The sequence below is a fragment of the Cynocephalus volans genome, chromosome 5, assembly GCF_027409185.1.
Source record: "Cynocephalus volans isolate mCynVol1 chromosome 5, mCynVol1.pri, whole genome shotgun sequence".
In the NCBI taxonomy this organism is placed as follows: domain Eukaryota; kingdom Metazoa; phylum Chordata; class Mammalia; order Dermoptera; family Cynocephalidae; genus Cynocephalus; species Cynocephalus volans.
Genome location: NC_084464.1, coordinates 66518785 through 66542309, shown reverse-complemented (window position 1 = coordinate 66542309; position 23525 = coordinate 66518785). Strand labels below are relative to the sequence as shown.

At 36.2% G+C, this 23525-nt stretch overlaps 1 protein-coding gene across 6 annotated transcripts in view; it reads left to right on the top strand.

Annotated features, from left to right (window-relative positions):
• Positions 1-23525, top strand: part of DST (dystonin) — a 424928-nt gene that overhangs the window by 307049 nt on the left and 94354 nt on the right. For all 6 annotated transcript variants that reach the window (XM_063097801.1, XM_063097800.1, XM_063097799.1 and 3 more), the window contains 12 exons: positions 2884-3007; positions 6847-7055; positions 7691-8008; positions 8487-8653; positions 10255-10411; positions 11342-11468; positions 13542-13604; positions 14197-14438; positions 15296-15425; positions 18327-18526; positions 20016-20511; positions 21917-23388. In XM_063097801.1, coding sequence (XP_062953871.1) covers positions 2884-3007; positions 6847-7055; positions 7691-8008; positions 8487-8653; positions 10255-10411; positions 11342-11468; positions 13542-13604; positions 14197-14438; positions 15296-15425; positions 18327-18526; positions 20016-20511; positions 21917-23388 — 3705 coding nt within the window. The remainder of the gene's footprint in view (positions 1-2883; positions 3008-6846; positions 7056-7690; positions 8009-8486; positions 8654-10254; positions 10412-11341; positions 11469-13541; positions 13605-14196; positions 14439-15295; positions 15426-18326; positions 18527-20015; positions 20512-21916; positions 23389-23525) is intronic.

The following is a 23525-nucleotide window of genomic DNA, read 5'->3' as shown; positions in this document are numbered from 1 at the left end:
GAGGGAGTTCTTAACCCAAGTAGGGGTGAGGAGAGAGTTAAGGAAGGTTTCCCAGCTGAGTATTAAAGGGTGAATAAGAGCCAGGGTCAGGATGATGGGGGTAGGTTGCATGAAAAGGTTGGTATATAGAGATGTTAAGGCATTGGGTCCAGTGTGAGCAGATAGCTAAGAAATAGCTGTGTTGGACATTTCTGGAGCAGGATGTGGAGAAGGTTGAGATTGAAGATAGAATTAGGGAATAGATTTAATTAGGCTTTTTATGGCATGCTTAAATCTTAGCTTTTATTGTAGCTTTTATTTACTGAAAGATTTAAACAGGGGAGTGATACATGGTCAGAAACATATTAGATAAACCATGTTGGAGGCTATATTAGGGAAGTGATTGGAGGCAGGAGCACAGTTAGGAGTCTTTTCTTAATAATCCAAGTGAGAGACTATCGTGCAGTGATCCAGAAGTGTAGAGCAGAAGTCTGATTGAAAAAAATATATAAAGCACGTAAAATTGTCAGGGCTTGATGGTTCATTTGTATGTGGAAAAGAAGGTTTAGAGAGGATGGGCTCTATAGGAGCCTCAGGTTTACTACTTGGACAATGAGGTATAACCCCAGTATGCAGTACAGGTGTAGGGAATGAGACAAATTTTCAGAGTTAGGTCTTTTTGAGTTTAAGATGACTGTTTACCCCCAGGTGGAAACAGTCAAGAGACAGTTGGAAACCTGGGCCCATTACCAGGAATGAGTTCATCTACAATTGGACTTATAGGACTTTGAAATCTGAATGCAAGACTAGAAGAGGAGCTCAGGTTCATTAAGTGAAATTGAAGCTAATTGTAGGGTGTGTGTGGCCAGTCAGCCACTCAGGCAGGGGCTTTGGGAGGGCAGGGCCCAACCTTGGGATACTGATCTGTGGTTCTTTCTCCTGCCTCTTTGCTCCTCCTTCCCATTGTTGAACTGCATCTGCTCACTCGAGCCTCAGGGACCTCTCTTCAGTAAATTCAAGGACTCATTAGTCTTTGGTTTACATTGTCCTCTCCAAAGCAGTTGACACTGTTAACCTTTTCCACTTTCTTCCTTTAAGCTTTGGGGCCATTTCTATTCTGGGCCCATTTCTACCTTCCTGATGACATTTGTTCTATCTCTTTTTCCTCCTCCCATCACCTCAAGAGCATAAGTATCCTCCGTGATTCTCTATAATCTCCTTCTCTGATGTTTCTGTGCTTTCTCCTTTAGCAGTTTCATCATGTATCTTGACTTCTAATTCTTTATGTCTAGTTCCAGCCTGTGTTCAGAGTCTCCTCCATTTCCAGCTTGGCTGTTTCTTTCTATATGACAGTCCTGAAAGCACTTCGAAGTTATGAATTCCAAAACAGGCTCTCCTTTACTCCTAAACTTGCTTTCACTTTTCTTTACAAATTCTGCTAATTTCCTAGGCTCAAAATCTTTGGATACTTCTCTCCTCTTGTGTCCTTTTGTCCTTTGTTCCCCTTCTCTAGAGCAGTGCTGTCTAATAAAACATTCTGTGAGGACGGAAATGTTCTGTAATCTGCTCTCTCCCATTCGGTAGCCATTAGTCACACGTGGCTACTTAGCACTTGAAATGTGGCTAGAATAACTGAGGAATTTTTAATTTTAATTGATGTCAATTAATTTAAATTTAAAAAGCCACATGTAGTTAGTGGCTACCATATTGGGCAGAGCAGCTTTAGGTAATGTTACAGAGTCCTTTGGACTCGTCCCAAATCTGTAACTAATTCCACTTTCTCAGTCCAGACAGACTGAATAGTGGAACCGTCCTCAGAACTCAATCCTCAGTAGTCTCACTGCTTTGTAACTGCTGAAGTTGCCCCTAATCGGTATTTCTGCTTCATTTCTTCCCCCCTTAATTTTTCCCATCCAGTGCTACAAATTTAGCCTGCCTCTAGGACAGCTTTGAGCATGTCAGCACCTTCAACTCAAAAGCCTTGAATAACTCCCGATTGCTATAAGATAAAATATAAACTCCTTGGCCTGACATTTGAGGCCTTTCTAGCCCTATTTCTGTTTACTCACCCATACCCATTCTCAAATTGGATCGGTCTCTCCCCTTCACCTGTGATTTTTCTGTGCCATCTTTGTGCCTTCTTTTTGTTCTTCAGGGAAATGTTCTCCATCTCCATTTCTACTTGCCTAAATCCACACGTCCTTCAGGACCCATCTCAGTGCCACCACCATTGAGGTGCCCTCATTTCCCTCCCCCATTATTCTTCCCCTCAACTCCCAGTAGCATTTTTTCTTGCTCACCTTTGGCAGTTTTCACTTTCTGCCTTAGACTATAAGATCCCTATGAGTAAGCTTCATGTCTGTTTTTGGTTTTGTATTTTCACAAAACATAGCAAGGCTTTTTGAATTTGTGAGATGTTCAGTAACTTTTATTGAATTAACAGAAATAAATATGACTCAGTATTGATTCAGGATCTACTGATATGAAAGTCCTTAATTATCTCCTGGAGATAATTATCTGGAGTCAGAAATGGTCTCAGAAGTCTTTTGTTGTTTTGTTTGTTTGTTTGGTGATACTCAGGGTATTGTACAAAGCCTAGAAGTGGGAGTAATAGGGACCTTAGGCTAGAGTTAGAGGGTTATTATGAACATATATAACCAAGGGTTTATTTCAAGACTGAATTTGTATTATCCAGACTGGCTGATGGTTTGGTAATGCTACTTTATAGCTTGCTTTACTGAACTAAGAACTCTGGAGTAAGTTTATGACGATGAAAGTTTATATGATGAAAAGTTTACTCTGCCCAATTTAACTTTATCTTATTGTAAATCTTTTTTTTTTCCCATATTGGAAATCTGTTTTTTAGTCCTACTGAATATAATTGAAAAGCATTTAATCCTACAGGCTCTGCAAGGACAGATATCAAGCCAGCAGGTTGCTGTAGAGAAACTGAAAAAAACAGCTGAAGTGCTTTTAGATGCCAGGGGATCTTTACTTCCCGCCAAGAATGATATCCAGAAAACACTTGGTAAGATATTCATTTCCTTGTTTCCTGTATTACAGGTAATTCTAAATCAAGATGTTCTAATAGATATGGAGAAAATGTTCACTATTATATATTGTGTTATTTGTGATTTTTCCCTCTGAATTGGTGCTGCTGAAAGAAGGCAGGCCTTCTTTGGCAGGTGTATTAGAATCTTATGAGTGGGGGCTGCATAGCTTGAAAAGAGCATATTTAAATTATAATTTTATATTTAGTAAATATAACAAAATATTTATGTGATGTTCACCACAGAAAGTAGAACTTTACAAAATTCTCTTGGTTGATGGCATTGGGCAGAGGTAGACTTTCAATCTAGGGCTGAAATAGACTCTCCGAGGGTCTTTATCAAGGGTGTTTATCAATACTGGGAGCATGGGTTTAAGAGGTTGAGAGATGTGCCTTAAAGCAGTGTTCCCACTAGCAACTTGTTACAGTGGTGCTCTTGTACCTGTCCATTAGATCAGTGTGTTTGTTGAGAGAAGAGCTATTGTATGTTATTCTTGGTATCTACCCACAGTATTTAGTTTATGCTAAATGCACAGTGGATTGTCAATTAGTGTTATTTACTGTCTTATTGTATGTGGTTTTTGTTTTCATTTTGCTGCTTTGCATGATATTTAATGAGTGAGCTGAAGTATATAATATTTCTGTGTGTGAATGTGTGAAATAAAAAAACTCCTGCAGCAGATGATTAGATATATGTTTCACCCTAAATAGAACATGAATTGAAATCTGAGTTGAAATTTTATATGAAAAGAAGGATGGAACTTTCTTTTTCTAAAACCACTCTGTAGAAGAGAAACCCTTTTTCATTCTTACAGACATCCAAACTTTTTTGATCAAATGATTTTCAGCCTGCTTCCCATATATTCACATATATTTATAAATTACTTGCATGTATTACTATATTATTATTCTGTGTATTATAATTATAAAACACAAAAAATAGAGAATTTTAAAGTATGAGATTAAAATATGAATGAAAGTTCTAACGTTTTGTTTCTCTACGCCTATGCACTGTCTTGTTCATCCACATTGGAGACCATTGCTGTAAGGACTTGGGCATAGAGATTTGAAGGAGAAAGACTATCTTATTTGAATTTCTGGTGTTTGAAGAAGCATTTTGACATTTTTCCCATTGTTAAGTATCTATAGGTTCATTTTTAGTTGTTTAAATATAATATATTTCATTATTTTAAGACTTTAAAAACCTCTCTGGCATAGTTTTCTGGTAATATGTGAAACTGTATTTAAGATATGGAAGAGTTTCTCTAAGATCTTTCTGACTTCTAAGAAAACCAATGACTAAATAAGTAACATTCTAATAGTAGATTTTGTTTTGTCCCTTTTTCTAAAATAACTTTTAGTTACTAAAATTAAGAATTTACTTCAGCAACAATGTTTTATTACTTAGAAGTACAGAATAAACAGTGTCTTAGTTCAGGTTGCTGTAACAAAGATACCATAGACTGAGTGGCTTAAACAACAGACATTTATTTCTCATGGTTCTGGAGGCTGGAAGTCCAAGATCAAGGTGCACGTATGGTCATGTTCCTGGTGAGGGTTCTATTTCTGGTTTATGGATGGCTGCTTTCTTGCTGTGTCCTCACATGGTAGAGAGTGGTGGAGACAGATCATCTTTCTCATGTCATTACATTCACAAGGGCCATACCCTCGTGACCTAACTACCTTCTATGAGTGACAGGAAAAGCCTAAGTGTTTTTCCTACTTTCATACCACTCAATACAACACACAACACTTCTGTGACCAGGCGTGGTGTCGGGGGTGGGGGGGTTCTCCACACACCAAGCAGTTCTCCAGCAGACACCAGCTGGGTGTCCTATAATTCAATTCAATTCCAGTACTATCTACCTGGAGATAGTGTCAGATTGCATAGGTTGAGGGCTAAGTCCCATAAGAGTGCTCCCACATCAGATGTCAATCATGAGTCCCAGGATGTATCCTAAACTTTTGACCAACTGGTTATAAATCAGTGTTACCATGACCCCCTCATTGGGTTCAATTAATTTGCTAGATTGGCTCACAGAACTCAGGGAAACCCTTTACTTAGTTAAGCCATTCATTATAAAGGAAATTTCAAAGAATACACATGAAGAGCCAGATGGAAGATTTGCATAGAGTAAGGCAAGGGAGAAAGGGCATGGAGCTTCCATACTGTCTCCAGGCACACCAACCCCCAGGAACCTCCAGTTATTCAGCTATCCGAAAGGTCCATGAACCCACTCCTTTTGGGTTTTTATGGAGGCTTTATTACATAGGCATGATTGATTACATTAGTGGCCATTGATATGCACTCAACCTTCAGCCCCTTTCCCCTCCCCAGAGGCCGAGGCATAGGACTGAAAGTTCCAGCCTCTAATTACGTGGTTGGTTCCCCTGCCTCCTAGCCCTCATCCTGACAAGGCTACCAAGGAGGCCCCCAAGAGATACCTCATTACAACAGAAGATGCACCCAGGATATCCCAAGGGATTTAGGGGCTGTGACAGATGCTCCTATCACTCAGGAAATTACAGAGATCTTAAGAGCTCTATGTCAGGAACTGAGGTCAAAGACCAAATATCAGAACGAAGATTCTCCTAGTGCCTCTATTGCTAAGGAAATTACAAGCATTTCAGGAGCTCTATGTCAGGAACCATGGTCAGAGACCGAATATGTTTCTTATTGTATCATAATGTCACACCTTCCAAAGGCCCCACCTCCAAAGACTATGACATAGGGGGTTAGGCTTCAACAATATAGATTTTGAGGGAGACACATATTCAGCCTATACAAAGTCACACTCGTAATGTGCTAATTATATGAAAATACCCGACTTTGCCTAGAAAATCACCTACCAAAGCTAAACAGATAACTGATGTCACCTACCCTATTGATGTACAGTTGGCCCAATTGACAAGCAGCTCACCAATCTCAAGCTGCAGTTAAAACCATTGTTCTTTGAATTTCTCATTGGTCTACAATATAGAATGTAGGATGTTAAAATGTAGAGCTTTATATTCAAGTAAAAACTAGACCATAAAGCATTTTTTTTAGCATCTAATCTTTAGATTTGAAAGTAAAGTTTATCTCATATGAGATAGGTTAGCCAGTGAAGGTTATTTTTTCCTTTTGTCTGCTATTAAACTTTTAAATAAATTCTATTTGTTTATATTTTAGAAGCATAATCTCAACTTTCTTTAGGTGGGATTTCATTGTCTATTTTCTCAATTCATTTGCATCTGCCAATTTCTATGCATTTGAGTATTTTGTTTAGGTTGTGAAGGATGACAAAAGCTTAGCACTTGCACACTACTGTTTATGTGTGTATGAGAGAGAGAGAGATTTTTCATATGTGAATGTTAATTCTTGATAAATCTTTATGATTGCGTATTGTCTTTTGGGAATAACTGTGTATGATTGTCACCCCCCCCCCAAATAGTTATCAATAAGTATGGCTAATTTGAAATGTCAGATTGAGAACCAATATTTATTCTAAAGCTTGCCGTTTGGACCAGTCTTTCATCTCTCTGGGACAATTGAAATGTTTATGCACCCAGATATCTCTTTTTTAACGGTGATGATACATATTAACTTTTTTTTTTTTTAAGATTTCAATTTTTCATTTTCCACTGAGATCTTTTCTTTCTTTCTTTTTAAAGATTCTAGGTGGTATTCTTATTATGCATTATGGATTTATTATTTAAACCTTTTTTCTTTTTTCAATTTTTGTGTGGAAATTTTGTGATTCACCTTGGTGTATTTTTGAAAAGAAGTAGGACAAAGAGAACTTTGTGGTTAACATTTTCTGATCTGTTTGTACTAGATGACATTGTTGCAAGATACGATGATTTGTCCAAGTCTGTTAAGGAACGAAATGAAAAACTCCAGATAACCCTGACCCGCTCGCTGAGTGTGCAGGATGGCTTGGATGAAATGCTGGACTGGATGGGAAGTGTGGAAAGTTCTCTGAAGGAACAAGGTCAAGTGCCCTTAAACTCTGCTGCTCTTCAGGATATCATCAGTAAAAACATTGTAAGTGATATTTTAAAAGGAAAATAAAATCTTACAGTTAAAAAAACAAACAAACAAACAAAAAACACCCCAGCCCCAAGGATAGGTAGATTTCAGATAAATTTAATGATACAGAAACAGGTATTTTCTGAGTATAACAGTGTGGACAGTAGTGCTTGCACAAAATCAAGTGTATAAAATTATTTTTCTGTGGAGTAGAGAAAGGGCTTTGTATACTTTTTCATGAATATTATTCATTATGGAGGGCTTATACATACATTGAGTCTTATCTTGTTTATTATTGCCTCAGCCCAGCTGCACATGAGGTTAATCAGATCAATCTTGTTGTTGTCTGGCCTTTTAAAAATTAAGACCGTGGCTAATCCCCAGGCTCCATTAGATCCTAGGAGTTGCTGAGTAGCAGCAGCCTCCTGCCTTTTTCAAGCAACTAGCCAGCTGTTCTCCACTCTCCCTTGAAGAGATTTGGGATGGGATCCCTCAAGGGACAGATCAAACTTGTCATTCAGTTCCAACTGTTAACCTTCTTAGTCACAGGTTGTTCAAGCTTATGTGTTATGAATAGTAATTTATAAAAACTCAGTGGCATTATTTGTAAACATCATTATAAAACACATGCAATATTTGGTTCATTTCAGATGCTGGAACAGGATATTGCAGGTCGTCAGAGCAGTATAAATGCCATGAATGAAAAAGTGAAGAAGTTTATGGAAACAACAGACCCGTCTACTGCTTCCTCACTGCAAGCTAAGATGAAGGACTTGTCTGTTCGGTTTTCAGAAGCAAGCCACAAACACAAAGAAAAACTTGCCAAAATGGAGGGGCTAAAAACCAAAGTAGAAATGTTTGAGAACCTCTCAGCAAAGCTCCAGACATTTTTAGAAACAAAAACTCAGGCTCTTACTGAGGTAGATGTGCCAGGAAAAGATGTTACAGAATTGTCTCAGTATATGCAGGTATGTCCTCGTTAGTACTCACGAGGCTGATCAAGTAGATTGATAGTTAAGGCAAACTCATACATTTATTGGCAGTATTATAATTAGCACTCATCATTTTAATTGTTTATGGATTAGTAAAGATATATGTTTTCTTCCTTTAAAAGTCTCAAACCCCATCTTCTCTTTGAAGCCTTTGCTCATTGATGAGAAATACATACCATTTATCACACCTGTCATAGGTGGTGTAAGTATCATCTTGCATGACAGGACCCACAAAGAGATGTAATATAGAGTACATTTTAAAATTGAAGTTTACTGTGTTCTCTTTCAAATAGCCTATCTGCAAGTTACTATGTTTAGAGTACTGACCACGGGCAGACTCATTTGTCTGTGAAATTCTGAGTAGAGCCATTCGATCCCAGACATACCACTGGATGGAACGCCGTTTGAAGATCTAGCAACATCTGTATTAACTAACTATCTAAATGCTTTGTAGGAATCGACTTCTGAATTCTTAGAACATAAGAAAGATCTTGAAGTTTTGCATAGTGTCCTGAAAGAGATATCCAGCCATGGCTTGCCAGGTGATAAGGCTCTGGTTTTTGAAAAGACAAATAATTTGTCAAAGAAATTCAAGGAAATGGAAGATACCATCAAAGAAAAGTAAGTACTGCTTTAAAAATTATGTTTTATTCTACTGGATACTAATTACAGTGAATTACTTTTATGTACTTATGTAGATAACTGAAACAATTTTGTAAACTTGAGATAAGCATAGGGCTACTTTATAAATGTTTTTATATTTTGGTAACTTTTTGCTATTAAAATTAAGCATTTTATTTATTAAAGTATTTAGGAGGCAAATTGAATACTTCTTACATAAAAAAGTGGAAAGCATTCTGTAAGAAAAATGGTGTTGGTAGTACATTACTGAAAATGATCTAAACTTACTATAGTCTCTGAAGCCTTTGGCAAATATCACATTTTTATTTGCAAAGGCAGAAGTAACCTTGAAAGACTTATGGCTCTTTGCTTTCTGGGTTCAACTCAGAATCAATATGCAATTTCAATATAGTTCTTAATGGCCTTTTTTGTATAACAGTTTACTTTTTAAAGAATAGTAGATGAATCATGAGTCTATGAGAAAACAAGATAAGAAACAAGAGAATGAACCCTAAGTTGAGCTAAAAAGCTGTGCAGGGATAAGCCTTGTGATTGGACTTCTGATTTCTTATCTCATGTTAGTTTAGAATGTACATTTGATTTTGCTGAACTTTGTATACGAGAGCCCCCAAAGACAGAAAATAGTCACTTCTCTTTCAAAGTACTGTTCTTTATTTCTTCAGAATTTTCTACCTAAAACTTTGAGTGCTGTCACTACTACTCACAGAGCTATATTTTTCATCATGTGACATGATGTTTAATTCACATTGCACAGAAGAAATGTTCTTGGTTTACTTAGGTAATCTCTAGGTTATTTCCTCTTTCAAATGGGTCCAACTTTAAAACTATGTAGTCATCAGTAATAAGTCCAGCTGCGGTGCGTTCTCATCTGCCAATATCTCACACACTCACATGTGTGCACGTGTCATCCGCCTGCCAAATGTAACTGTCCTCACAGTTGTTCATGTGCTAGGCACGTGGGCTCCCTCCGTGTTGCTGAGTGTTCAAAGATCTGTATAGTTCACATGGAGCTTCCTGAGTCTCTGTGGGGGCGACACCATTAAAACTCTTCACTCATTAGGTTTCATCTCATTTTGGGAGACTTAAATCTGTACTCCTGAAGCACTGTTCATCCATCTATTAACGTGACTGTAGTATAGTGTAGAAACCACTAGGTGGCATTATGTTTTCCTCATGCCAGTGGTTTGTAACCGTTTCCCTTCTGGTTCTGCATCTGCTGGCGTTAAGCATCATTTAAAGTGGATGGATCAAAGCTCATTGAATCTAAATAATATTAAAACTGTTTATGTAGTCTGAGAGTTTATGTAGCATTACCGAGTGCCATTACACATGGGTTACAGATTTCTTGACTGCTCCTATCTTTATCAATGAATCTTACCTGAGGAATAGAGAAATACCTATTTAACTGAGTTCACTTGCCACCTATGAAACCTTTCCTCCTGTATCAAAAGGTTAGAGTGCACTTGGAAGATTTTTCCTTAATATTAAGTTCGATATAGGAATAGTTATTTATTAACATTTAGTCTTTTGGAGCATCTCCTTTCCATGGCTCAAATTCTTGTGTGATTTTTGTTATTTAGAAAAGAAGCTATATCTTCTTGTCAAGAACAATTGGATGCTTTCCAAGTCCTTGTTAAGTCATTGAAGTCATGGATAAAAGAAACAACAGAAGGAGTTCCCATCGTGCAGCCTTCTTTTGGTGCAGAGGATTTAGAAAAATCTTTGGAAGAAACTAAGGTGAATCATTGTATCTAATAATAATGTTTCTTTTGCTTGTGTCAGTAGTAAAAGGTTAAAAGACTAATAGTGGTTTCCTTTGCTCTAATGTCATATAAGTTAGATCCTCATATATGTACTATATATTTTGATGATTCTACAACATGAGGTTATAACTGATTCTTTTCAAGAAAAACATAAACTTTCCATTAATTAGCTTTTACAAAAATGATGTATTAATGAGTTGCTGGCTGTTCTAGTATCTGTTTCCTTTCCTACCAAATCTCAACTTGGATTGAGTTATTTTTGATACTGTTTCTTACAATATTAAGTAAAAGATCCTACTTTTCACCCAGCATTTTACTCTAGCTTGGATATATCAGTATAACCAGTATTTGAAGATAGATGGTATTTGAATTTCCTGCACGAATAGTGCACGAGTCTTTTGTCATCTGACTCAAGTCATAATACCTATGACCAGTTATGGCAATTTTTCCATTACAGGTTTGTGGAGGTGTGTGTTTCAAAAAACTCATTGAAATTTTGATGGTTAAAACTCACTATTAAATGGAATTCTGAATTTCCATTTATTTATTTTTATTGTTCCTAGTACATTTTGTCATGTAATTTGGCTGTTACCTAGTACAGTTTTACAGACTTACAGTTGACAGTTACTTTGGAATCCATCGTAGGTGGGAATAGCCTGACTTCCACTAAGGCTAGGGGCAGAATGCAGAATAGGCCATGCCCCACTTCTCACTGCTAACAGTGTTAACAGTCTTCTGGGCTGTGGGAACAAATAGGGATGGTGCCTTTTTCTTCCATTCACTTCCCCACAAATCAGGGCCCACAATCATTAATGCTTTAAGATATGTTTAAGAACTTAAATTATAATGTGCAACTTTGAAAATATTAAGGAGACTGAAAAATTATGTGTTTTTATATCTCAAGAAATTACAAGAAAAGTGGAGTTTAAAAACACCAGAGATTCAGAAAGTAAACAACAGTGGGATCTCACTATGTAACCTAATAAGTGCTGTGACTACCCCTGCGAAGGCAATAGCAGCAGTTAAATCAGGTATGTGCTTTATTTACATTTAGGCAAAAACTGTAAGAATTGTGTCCACTCATGTTAATTTTATTTGTGTATGTTATTTTTTTAAGTTAATGCATAAGGTAACCCCAGAAATACAAAGTGAAAGTGACAAGAAAGATGATGTCTTATAAATGCACTGTCATGGAAAAGTGTCTGTACTAATCATATTTCAAATTTCTCTTATGTTTCATTTTCTTAAAGACTACAATGAAAATGTAGTCAAATTAATATGTAAGAATAAGGAGTGTTATATGGGAGAAGGGTACAGATCAGATTCTAGTTTGTTTGCTTTTTGCTTTAATTAAGTGGAGATTTAAAAATTTGATTTGAAGTATTGTAATATTTGATGAATGAGCCAGGTCTCCTGGGAAAGAAGTAAGGGAAGGAAACAGGCTCTTTTCCATAGAGTGGACCTCTTTTATTTAGTTCCCATCAACTTTATTCTGTACATTATTCCCAAAGAACACAGTTATGCAGTATGTTAGCCAGCATATCTAAATCACAATCTGAGTCATGTTTCAGCCACTCTTCTCAACAAAAGGGAGAGAGTCATGTATAAATACTGATTCTAAAATTAATGTAAGCTGCGGGTATAGTTTTTAGTTTAAAACATACAATATAGGGTTTTTAAAAAAATCTACTAATAGACAGAAGGCAGATCTCATATTTTTATCTTGAGAGTTTCTGAGTATCCGCTGTGGTCTATCTAGTCAGACCAGCCCCCCAGCTGTCTCTATTGTGATACTGATGTTCCAGCTGGGCCTTTCTCAACCAACCATTTATTCCACTCTATTAATCCCATTTCAGGGAATGCCTGTATTATATATGGTGTGATGATCTTTCCTTTCTCTCCTAATCAGATTTCCTGAAGTGTCATTTTTTTTGTTTCTTTTGTTTTTTGAGGAAAAGAATTCTATTTATTTATTTTAGTTCTTCATGTCTCTTTTATATTTGCAGTAAAAACAGTGTTTTGTTTGTTTGTTTTTGACTACTGCTAACTGTTGGGCATGGTAGGAATTAGTCTTGAGCATCTATGAGATATTTGCATTTCCATCTGAAATGCATTGTGTGTGATTTTTCTAAAGGGATAAAACTTAGATTCAGATATTTGAATGTTTCTGTTTGTTCAGACTTGTTCTCCTGTGGTTGATTTGGGAAGTGTCTTTGTGTTTCACATAGGTAGCCAATGGATACAAGTATGAGATAGTCTAAATGATTTTTTAATATTCGGACTATGAAAAAGGTAGCAATGCTGGGTGGCTATATAATAGGAGAGAAATGATAGTTAATACTCCCTGTGTGGTTCCTATCTGCTAGGCAGTAGGTTAGCTGTCTTTAGTTCCCACCGTGGTCTTACAAGTTAGGTATTATTATCACCACTTTGGTTGATTAGTTTGTCCAGTCACATGGCTAGTAATTAGTGGGGCTGGGATTTAAATTCAGGTGGTTGTTCGCCAACGCCCAAGCACTCCTAACCATGATGCTCTCTCTGTATTGACCTAATGTGGGTTTAGTAATAGTTTTGTTTTGTTTTGTTTTGTTTTACTTTTAACTTTACTTTCATGTCTTTCAAAATCACTCTGCCCCCGTTAAGCCCATGATGACACTGTGTAACTGCAACAATTTTCAGTCCTTAAATAAGGCAGACACTTGGTCATTCATTTATGCTTCATTCAACACACTTAAATACTGAGCATCTTTTGAGCTTCAGGAACTTTATCATTACAATAACTTTAGCAATAAAGCAACTTTATCACACTTTATGAATTAATATTTAAAGATTAACATAATATAAATATACTGAAACTTTAATGTTTAAAATGATCATCTTACTACTTTAAGAATAAATTTTACGTAGAAAGAGAGGATGTAGTTTGATTTTTAAATTTTGGACCTTCATTTGATTTTGAAATTGAGTCAGTATTTTACATTTTCAAATAGTAGTAACATTTTTAATTGGTTACTGTTTATGGGGTTTGATTTAATGCCATCTATTATTAATGTATGGAAATACTATGGAAATCTATGATTATTTTGGTGTTAATATTTTTGCAGGTGTAGTGATATTAAATGGTGAAGGAACTCCCACAAATACTCAGGAATTTTTGGCAAATAAAGGTGAGTAGTAACTTAAACGGTTATTGATTAATTTAGCTTGATATATTTTTCCTTGAGAGGAAATCCTTTTAGAAGTGAAGAGTAGTTATATTGAACTTTTCAAACCTGAATTAAAATGATATTTAATATCATAGTCACAATCTCCATAGATAGCATATTTATATAACATCCCGTGCAGTTTTGTTCATCTGAAATTAGTAAAATTCACTTGTTCCTTTTGGCACTTGGTTGTTTCCTTCTTTTTGGTTAATTTGAGATGATTTGTCACTTGGGATAGCATTATTTGAGCTAATTTATTGAGTTTGATACCTGAGGAATTACTAAGTAATATTTTGTGGTTTGGGTTTTTTATTCCATTTAAAATGTCTTTTTCATTTCACTTGTATTATAGAATGTTCCTAGATTATTTTACATTAGATAGCATGATAAGATGATCTAACCTTTTAGTTCTAAAAAGTCTATGACATTATCATAGTAGGCTTAATAGCTACAATATGGAAGGGAATGTCATTCAAAACAAACTTTTGTTTCTAGACCTATACTCCAAATGCCCTGAAAATGTGTTAGTATAATTTTTTTTTTTTACTCCTAGGTTTAACATCCATTAAAAAGGACATGACTGACATAAGTCATGATTATGAAGATCTTGGCCTCTTACTCAAGGACAAAATAGCTGAACTGAATACTAAACTCTCCAAATTGCAAAATGCTCAGGAAGAATCAAGTGCAATGATGCAGTGGTTACAGAAAATGAACAAAACTGCAACAAAATGGCATCAGACACCTACACCTACAGATACTGAAGCTGTGAAGAGTCAAGTTGAACAGAATAAGGTATATTCTGTGGGGCATGTATGAAGACATGAAAGAGAATGGATTAGCATTTGGAACTGAGGCCTTGTAGTCAGGAGCTCTGTTCTGTTTTCTAGCTCGATAACCTTCAGGAAATAATTTGACAGTTTTGTTTAATGTTCTTTTCTGTAGAGATTGATGATAGTCTTTTTTTTTGCACACCATTATAAAAATGAACAAACTGTTGTGTGTAAGCAACTTTACCCCCTTTAAATCAGTTTACATCTGGGATATTAACCAGTCAGCTATTGAAAAAGATTTCTTTAAGGGCTAAGTGTATTAGGGATCTGTTCTACTACAAAATAGAGTAGCTAATGCCTTCCCTTTCTTTATCAAATGCTGTTTATTTCTATAGATGTCAAGATTGGGAAAATAGTTTTATATGATGATCGTAAAAATTTCTGCAAATTACTAACCTGTATTTGAACTCTATAATGTGTTGACCAGCAAAGTGCTTGCTCATTAGTAGATTCTCAAATCCTGGCAGGATTCGTAAAGGCTGATTTTCATACGGTCTTACTGATGTCATTTTGTTTTATGCTAAAGTGGTTTGTTTGAGAATATGACATTCTTTCTCAGTAATGGGGACTAGAGAGCCATTGTCTCCATAGTTATAGTGTTCCTCTGTGGGATTCCTTTATCACAGTTGAAGACTAGCTAAGAAGAGGAAAGGAAAATAACTAACTGCCAAATCCAGGTCCTCACCCACTTTAGCATTTTTACTGTGGATCTTTTCCTCTTTTGGTCATGCTAGAGGAAAAAATGTGCTATCGTAATTATGTTTTTGTCTTTTGATGTTGGCATACTTTAATGTAGTTACTTTTTTTTTTTCTTGTTAGTCATTTGAGGCAGAACTGAAGCAAAATGTAAACAAAGTCCAGGAGTTGAAAGACAAATTGACAGAGCTGTTGGAGGAGAACCCAGATGTGCCTGAGGCCCCCAAATGGAAACAGATGTTGACAGAAATAGGTACGTTGTGTTATTATTTACACCAAAGTCTACGAACAGAAGCTCAATCATTTTCCATTTTTATCATAATCTCTGTCAGAAAACATTTAACAGCTTCACTTAATTTTGGATTTGCTTTGGATTTTTGTTTGTTTCAGAATCTATTTTTTGCATTTAAAAGTGTCATTTCAAATTACATTGTGCTGAGAATTGGCATATCTCATCTTGTGTTTTTCTTGGTAAACACCATATTGAAATTTATTTTTATGAAGAAGGTAGATACTACAGGTTGAGCAATCCTAATCTAAAAATCTGAAATCCGAAATGCTCCAAAATCTGGAACTTTTTCAGCTCTGACACATGACACTCTAAAGGAAATGCTCATTGGGGATTTCCGGTTTTTGGATTAGAGATGCTCAACCTGTAGTTAATAAAATGCTGTGCATGTAGTAACATTGTTTTCGTTAATATTTATTTACTTTATACTAGCTTTTTGATGTTTTATCCTTTATTATCTTTTTTAATGCTTTATTATATTTTCATTTATTCCTTTCATTCATTTATTTGGAAAAGGTAGGCTCCCTTCTCCTTCATGGAGTCGCTTCTGAGACTTCTCCAGCCCCATGCTTTATGCTCTTTTTCTCTCCCCCAACCAGTATTAAAAAGTAGCTTGCCACAGAAGACTGATGGTTTTGATTCTTCATCCAGAGTTTTCCTCTCACCCCCATCCTCTACCTGTATAAATTGCTCCTCATAGGTACATAACTTTCTTCACAAACCCTGTTGTCCTATCAATTTTCATTGTTATAATAATGTGGAAAATGAGTGTAAGACAAGGATAATAATTTTCCCTACTTCATAGTATTGTTTGGAGAATTCAATAAGTTAATGTTTATACAGCTCAGAGGAACAGTACTTGGCACATTGTGTCTACTATGATTATAATAATTATTTTAGTTTTGATTGTTCCATTTTGTTTATCTAAATATTGTCCTTCCTTTAGAGTCAGATATGCTGTGATAAGTTTAGAAATCTGTAAGTATGTTTTAGTTTGAAAAAGGCTACCCTAAGGGATCTTAATGTTCAAAGGTATATATTTAATCCAACTCCAGAGACTTCCCTTGCATTGTAATTAATTTGCCCCTGATTCAGTGGTTCTCCCTTCTGGAATATCAGAATTCCTCCGGGCGGAGTATTATCAAGACATTTTAGAATAGGACTTGGAGTGAGGAATGTGTATTTCAGAGAAGTTTCCTGATAATTTTGATATTCCTCCTTCCCGATTACTTTAATTGCATTATTTTGTTGACAGATTGTTTGACTAGAATATGTTATAGAGAATGCAGTCATTAGATAAGATTTCAGGGATTGTGTTCTATTAAAATCAGCACTTTAGTGTATTATGCTAAGTGGGAAAAAAGCTCTTGAATTTAACTAATCACAACCATCAATGAGTGTTTATTGAGCAACTAATGTGTTCTTCAAGTGCTGGACTAATCACTTTTATCAATAACCCCTGATGCAGGAAGCATGCTGTCTTGAGGATGGGAAGAGCAGGAAAGGCTTCCAAGCAGAGGGTATGATCCAGTGGAATTATGAAGGAAGGATAGGGTTGGGATATACAGAGAGGAGGTAGAGTATGTCAGGCACGGGGCCTGTGTGAGTAAAAGCCTGTTCGGATGATAATGGTAAGATCAGCAGGGAGAGATTAGAGGATTTATCTCAGAGTTCAAACACTCTAAGATAAGTAGACAAGAGCCACATTGTGGGAGAACCTGAATGTCAGGCAAAAGTCTTCAGATGTTATTGTCCAGGTGGTGAGGAGTTAGTTATATTGCAGGACTCGCGCAGGGGAGTGACATGTTTAAAAGTGATTTGTTTTTTTCAGGGAAATTATTTTAGAATTAAATGGATTGCAGCTGAGAAACATTAATAGTAGGGACACCAGTTAGAAGACTATTAGTCTAGGTCTATAGTTCTCAGAGTGTGCTCCTAAGACGAGCATAGTCAGCATCAGCATCACCTGGGAACTTGGTAGAAATGCAAAATTTCAGACCCCACTCCAGACCTACTGAATCAGAAACTTGGGGAGTGGGGCCCAGCAATCTAGGTTAACAGTACCTCCAGGTGATTTTAATGCAGCTCAAGTCTGAGAACCATTGGTTTAGGCAAAACATGAGGCGGGCCATAATGGAGTTACAGCATTGGGAACATAAGGGATGTGTTAAAGGTTTTAAGAGTGAGGATATAGGAGAGTTAGGAGAGTCATAAAAGAAGATTCTGAATTATTGCATCTTAGTGACATGGTAGAAATGAGAGAAATTGAAAAGTCAGAAAAATGTACCAGTTTTGAGAGGAACATATATATATATATATATATATATATAAATGTTGAGTTTAAAGGGTTGGTGAGATTTCTTACTTTTACTTTCCAGAAGCTGGTTATTAATGTGTGATTTGAATAGGAGAGAGTGATTGGAGATAGATATACAAATTTGGGAGCCATTTGCCTAAATGATTAAAGTTTTGGTAGTCAAGAAAAATGTTAATGTTCATTGTTCTGGTACATTAGTTATAGTTGAATAAACAGACTCTGTAGGACTTCTAGAAGTAATGAGGGACCACAGGATCTTGTTTGCTTTAAGGAATATTCCATTTTTTACAATATCTTCTAAAGTAAGATTCAAATTTATTTTTCTTTTCTTATGCTTCAGTTGACATATAACCACCAGGTCCATAAAATCGGTATCATTAAATGCAATTAATTCTCTTAGGTTAGACATTTAATTAACTATGTAAAGAGTTATAAAAACAGAATGATAGCCATTATATATCATTTTAAATCATACCGTGTAGTCTTCATAGATACGGTTGTGTTAAATGTATAAAAACCAAACACCAGTTTCATCTCTTGTCTTTTAGATTCTAAGTGGCAAGAACTCAATCAATTAACAGTTGATAGACAACAGAAACTCGAAGAGTCTTCCAATAATCTAACCCAATTTCAGACCATAGAGGCCCAGTTGAAACAGTGGCTTGTGGAAAAAGAACTGATGGTCAGTGTTCTTGGGCCTTTGTCAATTGACCCAAATATGCTAAACACACAAAGGCAGCAGGTGCAGGTGAGTATTACCTAGTAACCTATCTCGTGCACAGCAACCTGACTTAACAAGACAAGATGTTTTTATTATAAATGCATTAGCTTTGGGCAGAGTATATTTGTAATTTTTCAGATGCCCGTAAAACATCCTGAGATTAGTGAGAAACCTCCAGAGAATTAAGGCTATGAGGCATCCCAGAGTAGTTTCCTTGAGCCTACAAGTAAACCAAGTCCCCTGATTATTTTAGTCATTATTGCGGTTTGCGCAGAATCTGTTAAAAAGGACTTTCTTTGAAGTACTAATGTGAATATTTAATATTTTTATGAGAAGCTAGTTATACTTTTTACTGTTTACAAATTACTCCTTTGAGGTTTTATTCATTTTGATTGTGGTAGTAGATAATGAAACTCATAAAACTCATGCAGTATAGTCCTAAGGGGGAGAGAAATAGAACAAGAGGACAAAGAATAAAGGAAGCAAAGAGGGAACCTTGAAACCTAGTGCATTAGTTAGACTAGTCTAATTACAAAGTGGATAAAGCCACAAGGGAAAAAAAATTAATAAAATTTAAGTAATAGCAAAGCTCCGTTGTGGTTTCAGTTAGATTTCTTTACATATGAGTCGTGCCTTTAGAACAAGGAGGCTGACTCTACAAGCTGAAAACACAAATAAGTCTTGGTAGTTTAGAGTCACATGTTCTAGTTCCTATCTGTTCATAATCTGAAGAGAATGAAAACAAAAGATAAAAATAAATATCTGGGGAGAAATAATTGCCTCTAGTCTTGATAGTCTTCCAGGGATAGATAGATAAAATATAAGGCAGATAAAAATGTAAAATACAAGATAGATAAAATATTACACTAAAAGAAAGAAGCTTTTGATCATTCATTTTATAATGAGTCATGTTGAGCCTGTACATTCTGAGCAACATTATTTGTTGGCTAAAACCTTTATAATAAAGACTGTAAACATCAGTAAGTCTTATGTTAAAAAAAAAACCCTCTGTAAATCAATGCATCATGAGTATGTTCCACATAATAGTATATTCTAACACTATTATCACTGTGCATTTCCTTTAATGTAAAATGCTATAGGATATTTTAAAAATCCTACACAGAGAAAAACATAGGTAGGAAGAAAGAAATTTATTGTTAGTGAGATGTGAACTTGTCTGATAGCAGTGTTTGCTTTTTTTTATATGAAAATTTGTACATGAATTTTTGTTCATTTTGCTCAGCCTACCAAAAGTATTTCTTCTGTTCATTTTTCCCTTTGGGGGATGTGATTAGTTTAGACAAGGTGTTATCTCTGTGAAGCACCATTGCTCTGTGGATTAGTTGAAGATAATTATGCCTGCGCTCAAAATAAAAACTAGGAAAACAGTAACTAAAAAATGAAAACAAAAACTATGTAAATAAGTATGATTTTTGTCTGTTTGGACACCTAAAGCTGTGTTTTCCATAATCAGTTATACAATCAGTTGTTTGTGTGTTTACCCTTGTTACCTTAGATTCTGCTGCAAGAATTTGATACTCGGAAGCCTCAGTATGAACTGCTAACAGCAGCTGGTCAGGGCATTCTGCGGAGACCTGGAGAAAACCCTTCTTTACATGGGATCGTGAAAGAGCAGCTGGCAGCTGTGACCCAAAAATGGGAAAGCCTAACGGGACAATTGAGTGACAGATGTGACTGGATTGACCAAGCCATTGTTAAAAGCAAACAATATCAGGACCTGCTGAGAAGCCTTGCCGATAAACTGAGTGACTTGGATAGTAAACTTAGCAACAGTCTGGCTGTGAGCACACACCCTGATGCTATGAACCAGCAGTTGGAAATGGCCCAAAAAATGAAGCAGGAAATAGAGCAGGAAATGAAGCAGATAAAAGTGGCCCAGGCACTCTGTGAGGATTTGTCAGCATTGGTTAAAGAAGAGTACTTGAAAGCAGAACTTAGTAGGCAACTAGAAGGCATCTTAAAATCATTTAAGGATATTGAACAAAAAGCAGGTTTGTCTTTTCATACATCTATTTTCATACATATATTTCCTGGTCAGAAATAGATATTATATACTTCATATTTCTAAGCTGTTGCCAGTAATCCAAGATCCTAAAGAGACTCTGTCCCATTGAGAGCACAGGTGAGGAGGAGGCTGAACACAGGAGCACAGAGAGCAGTGCTGTGTTCATATGCACACACAGCATTAGGGTACTTCTGCACAGATGATAGAGAGATGGTCTGCTGGCAAAATCCAGTTAGTGAAGGCCCATTAATATTTCAGGTATCCCAAATTGGTTATTAAAAGATGTAAACATTTTTGCTATGTGACAGTCTTATTTCACGTGAAAAACAGATAAATGGTTATTAAAAAGGTTTTGTATCATTTTCTTATCTGCTGTTACTTTGTCTGATTCTGTCACAGAAAAGTTTTCTAAAGAAATGTGTGAAAGAGAAGCATCTGGCACTATTTTCCTCTCACCCACTGCAGCCGTAGTTCTGTGGCAGATGTGCTGATGTATGTCAGAGGCAGCAGTAGTGAGTTATTGGAATTCAGAAGGGTCTGCCAGAGAAGGGCACATTTTGTTGTCTTTTAAAAGTAATACTAGTTTCTAGGCCTCACACCTAGTAAATACTCAATTTATGTTTTTTAATTGATTGGATTGTTTATTGATCTCAGCCTTACTCCCTCTTCAGACTTACTCCTTTATTTGACATGATATTGATAATAAATATTAGCTATCATCATCATTATTATTATTAATGTTATGAATACTTTTATGTGACAGGCATTAAATTAAGAATTTTCCATGTACTGTCATGTAATTGTGACAACAGCTACAGCATATTGATACTGCCAATTTACAGTTGGGGAAATGAGGTTTAGACATTTAATCATTTGCCCACTGTCTTCCAGCTCTAAAGAGATTAAGTCAGGACACAAACCCATGCAGTTCCTATATGTTACATTGTGTTGCCTCCATGATACTTAATGTCACAGAAGTGAAAAAGTCATGTTTGATAAGAGATGGATTATTTATCAACATAACTTAGAACTTTGCAGTTGTCACTTATGCATACTGGAGTGGAGGAGATGTTAGCACAGCAGGTGATGGAAGGTGTTACTGCATCCTGCACTTTTATGCATTTTTACTTATTCCCATAATCTTTTTCCCCCTTTCATCTGTTTCCTCCTTCTTGCATTGATTGTCTTTTTTCTTGTTGTACCTATCTCTTGCTTCTTTTCCGCCTTTGCGAATAACGTAAGTTCACTTGTAGTTCTCATAGTCAGTGCTAACTAAAAGCCCTTGCTTTTAGACAGTTCTGTACATTGATTTGGAGATTTTTCTCTTGGTCTGTTATAGATTAAATTAACATTTTGATGTAAAATAAACATGTCTGTAATTTCATTTTTAGAGAGTCATGTCCAGCACCTTCAGTCAGCCTGTGCAAGTTCTCATCAATTTCAGCAAATGTCTAGAGATTTTCAGGCTTGGCTGGATACAAAGAAAGAAGAGCAAAACAAGTCTCATCCAATATCAGCCAAACTTGATGTCTTGGAGTCATTAATTAAAGATCAGAAAGACTTTAGTAAAATTTTGACTGCCCAGTCTAATATATATGAAAAAACCATTGCAGAAGGTGAAAATTTGTTATTAAAAACACAAGGGTCTGAAAAGGCAGCCTTGCAGTTACAGCTTAACACGATTAAAACCAATTGGGATGGATTTAATAAGCTAGTGAAAGAAAGAGAAGACAAGTTAAAAGATGCATTGGAAAAAGCCCTCAAATATAAAGAGCATGTAGAGACCCTCTGGCCCTGGGTAGACAAATGTCAGAACAACCTGGAGGAAATAAAATTTTGCTTGGATCCTACTGAAACAGAGGATTCTATTGCCAGATTAAAGTCTCTGCAGAAGGAAATGGACCAACGCTTTGGTATGGTAGAATTACTGAACAACACAGCCAATAGCTTGCTTACTGTCTGTGAAATAGATAAAGAGATTGTTACAGATGAAAATAAATCACTGATCCAGAAGGTAGACATGGTCACTGAACAACTTCACAGTAAGAAATTGTCTCTGGAGAACATGGCCCAGAAGTTTAAAGAGTTTCAAGAAGTTTCTAAAGAAGCTAAAAGGCAGCTTCAGGGTGCAAAGGAACAGCTGGATGTCCACGATTCCCTGGGAACCCAGGCTTACAGTAACAAGTACCTGACCATGTTGCAGACACAGCAGAAATCACTTCAGACTTTGAAGCATCAGGTAGATTTGGCCAGAAGACTTGCACAGGACCTTGTTGTAGAAGCCTCAGAGTCAAAGGGAACCTCTGATATTTTATTACAAGCAGAAACCTTAGCTCAAGAGCATAGTGCACTGAGTCAGCAGGTTGATGAAAAGTGTTCATTCTTAGAAACCAAGCTTCAGGGCATTGGGCATTTCCAGAATACCATCCGAGAAATGTTTTCTCAGTTTGCAGAGTTTGATGATGAATTGGATAGCATGGCTCCAGTGGGAAGAGATGTAGAAACATTGCAAAAGCAAAAGGAGGGTATAAAAACCTTTCTGAAGAAACTAGAAGCCCTCATAGCAAGCAATGATAATGCCAATAAAACCTGCAAGATGATGCTGGCCACAGAAGAAACCTCTCCTGACCTTGTTGGGATCAAAAGGGACTTGGAGGCTTTAAGCAAACAATGCAACAAGTTACTGGACCGAGCACGAACCAGAGAAGAGCAGGTTGAAGGGATGGTTGAGCGTCTTGAGGAATTCTACAGCAAATTGGATGACTTTTCTATTCTGCTCCAGAACGCTGAAGAACATGAAGAGTCCCAAGGTCCTGTTGGTATGGAAACAGAGACAATTAATCAACAGCTTAATGTATTCAAGGTAGGGAATTCTTCATTTTTACTGAATGTTTTTTATTATTAAAAGAAGTTTCTAATTGGTATGGAAAGGAGATTGCTTCTCATAGAACCTTCTAATATGACCATTACATAGTGTTTGAGCCTCAATGAGCATATCTG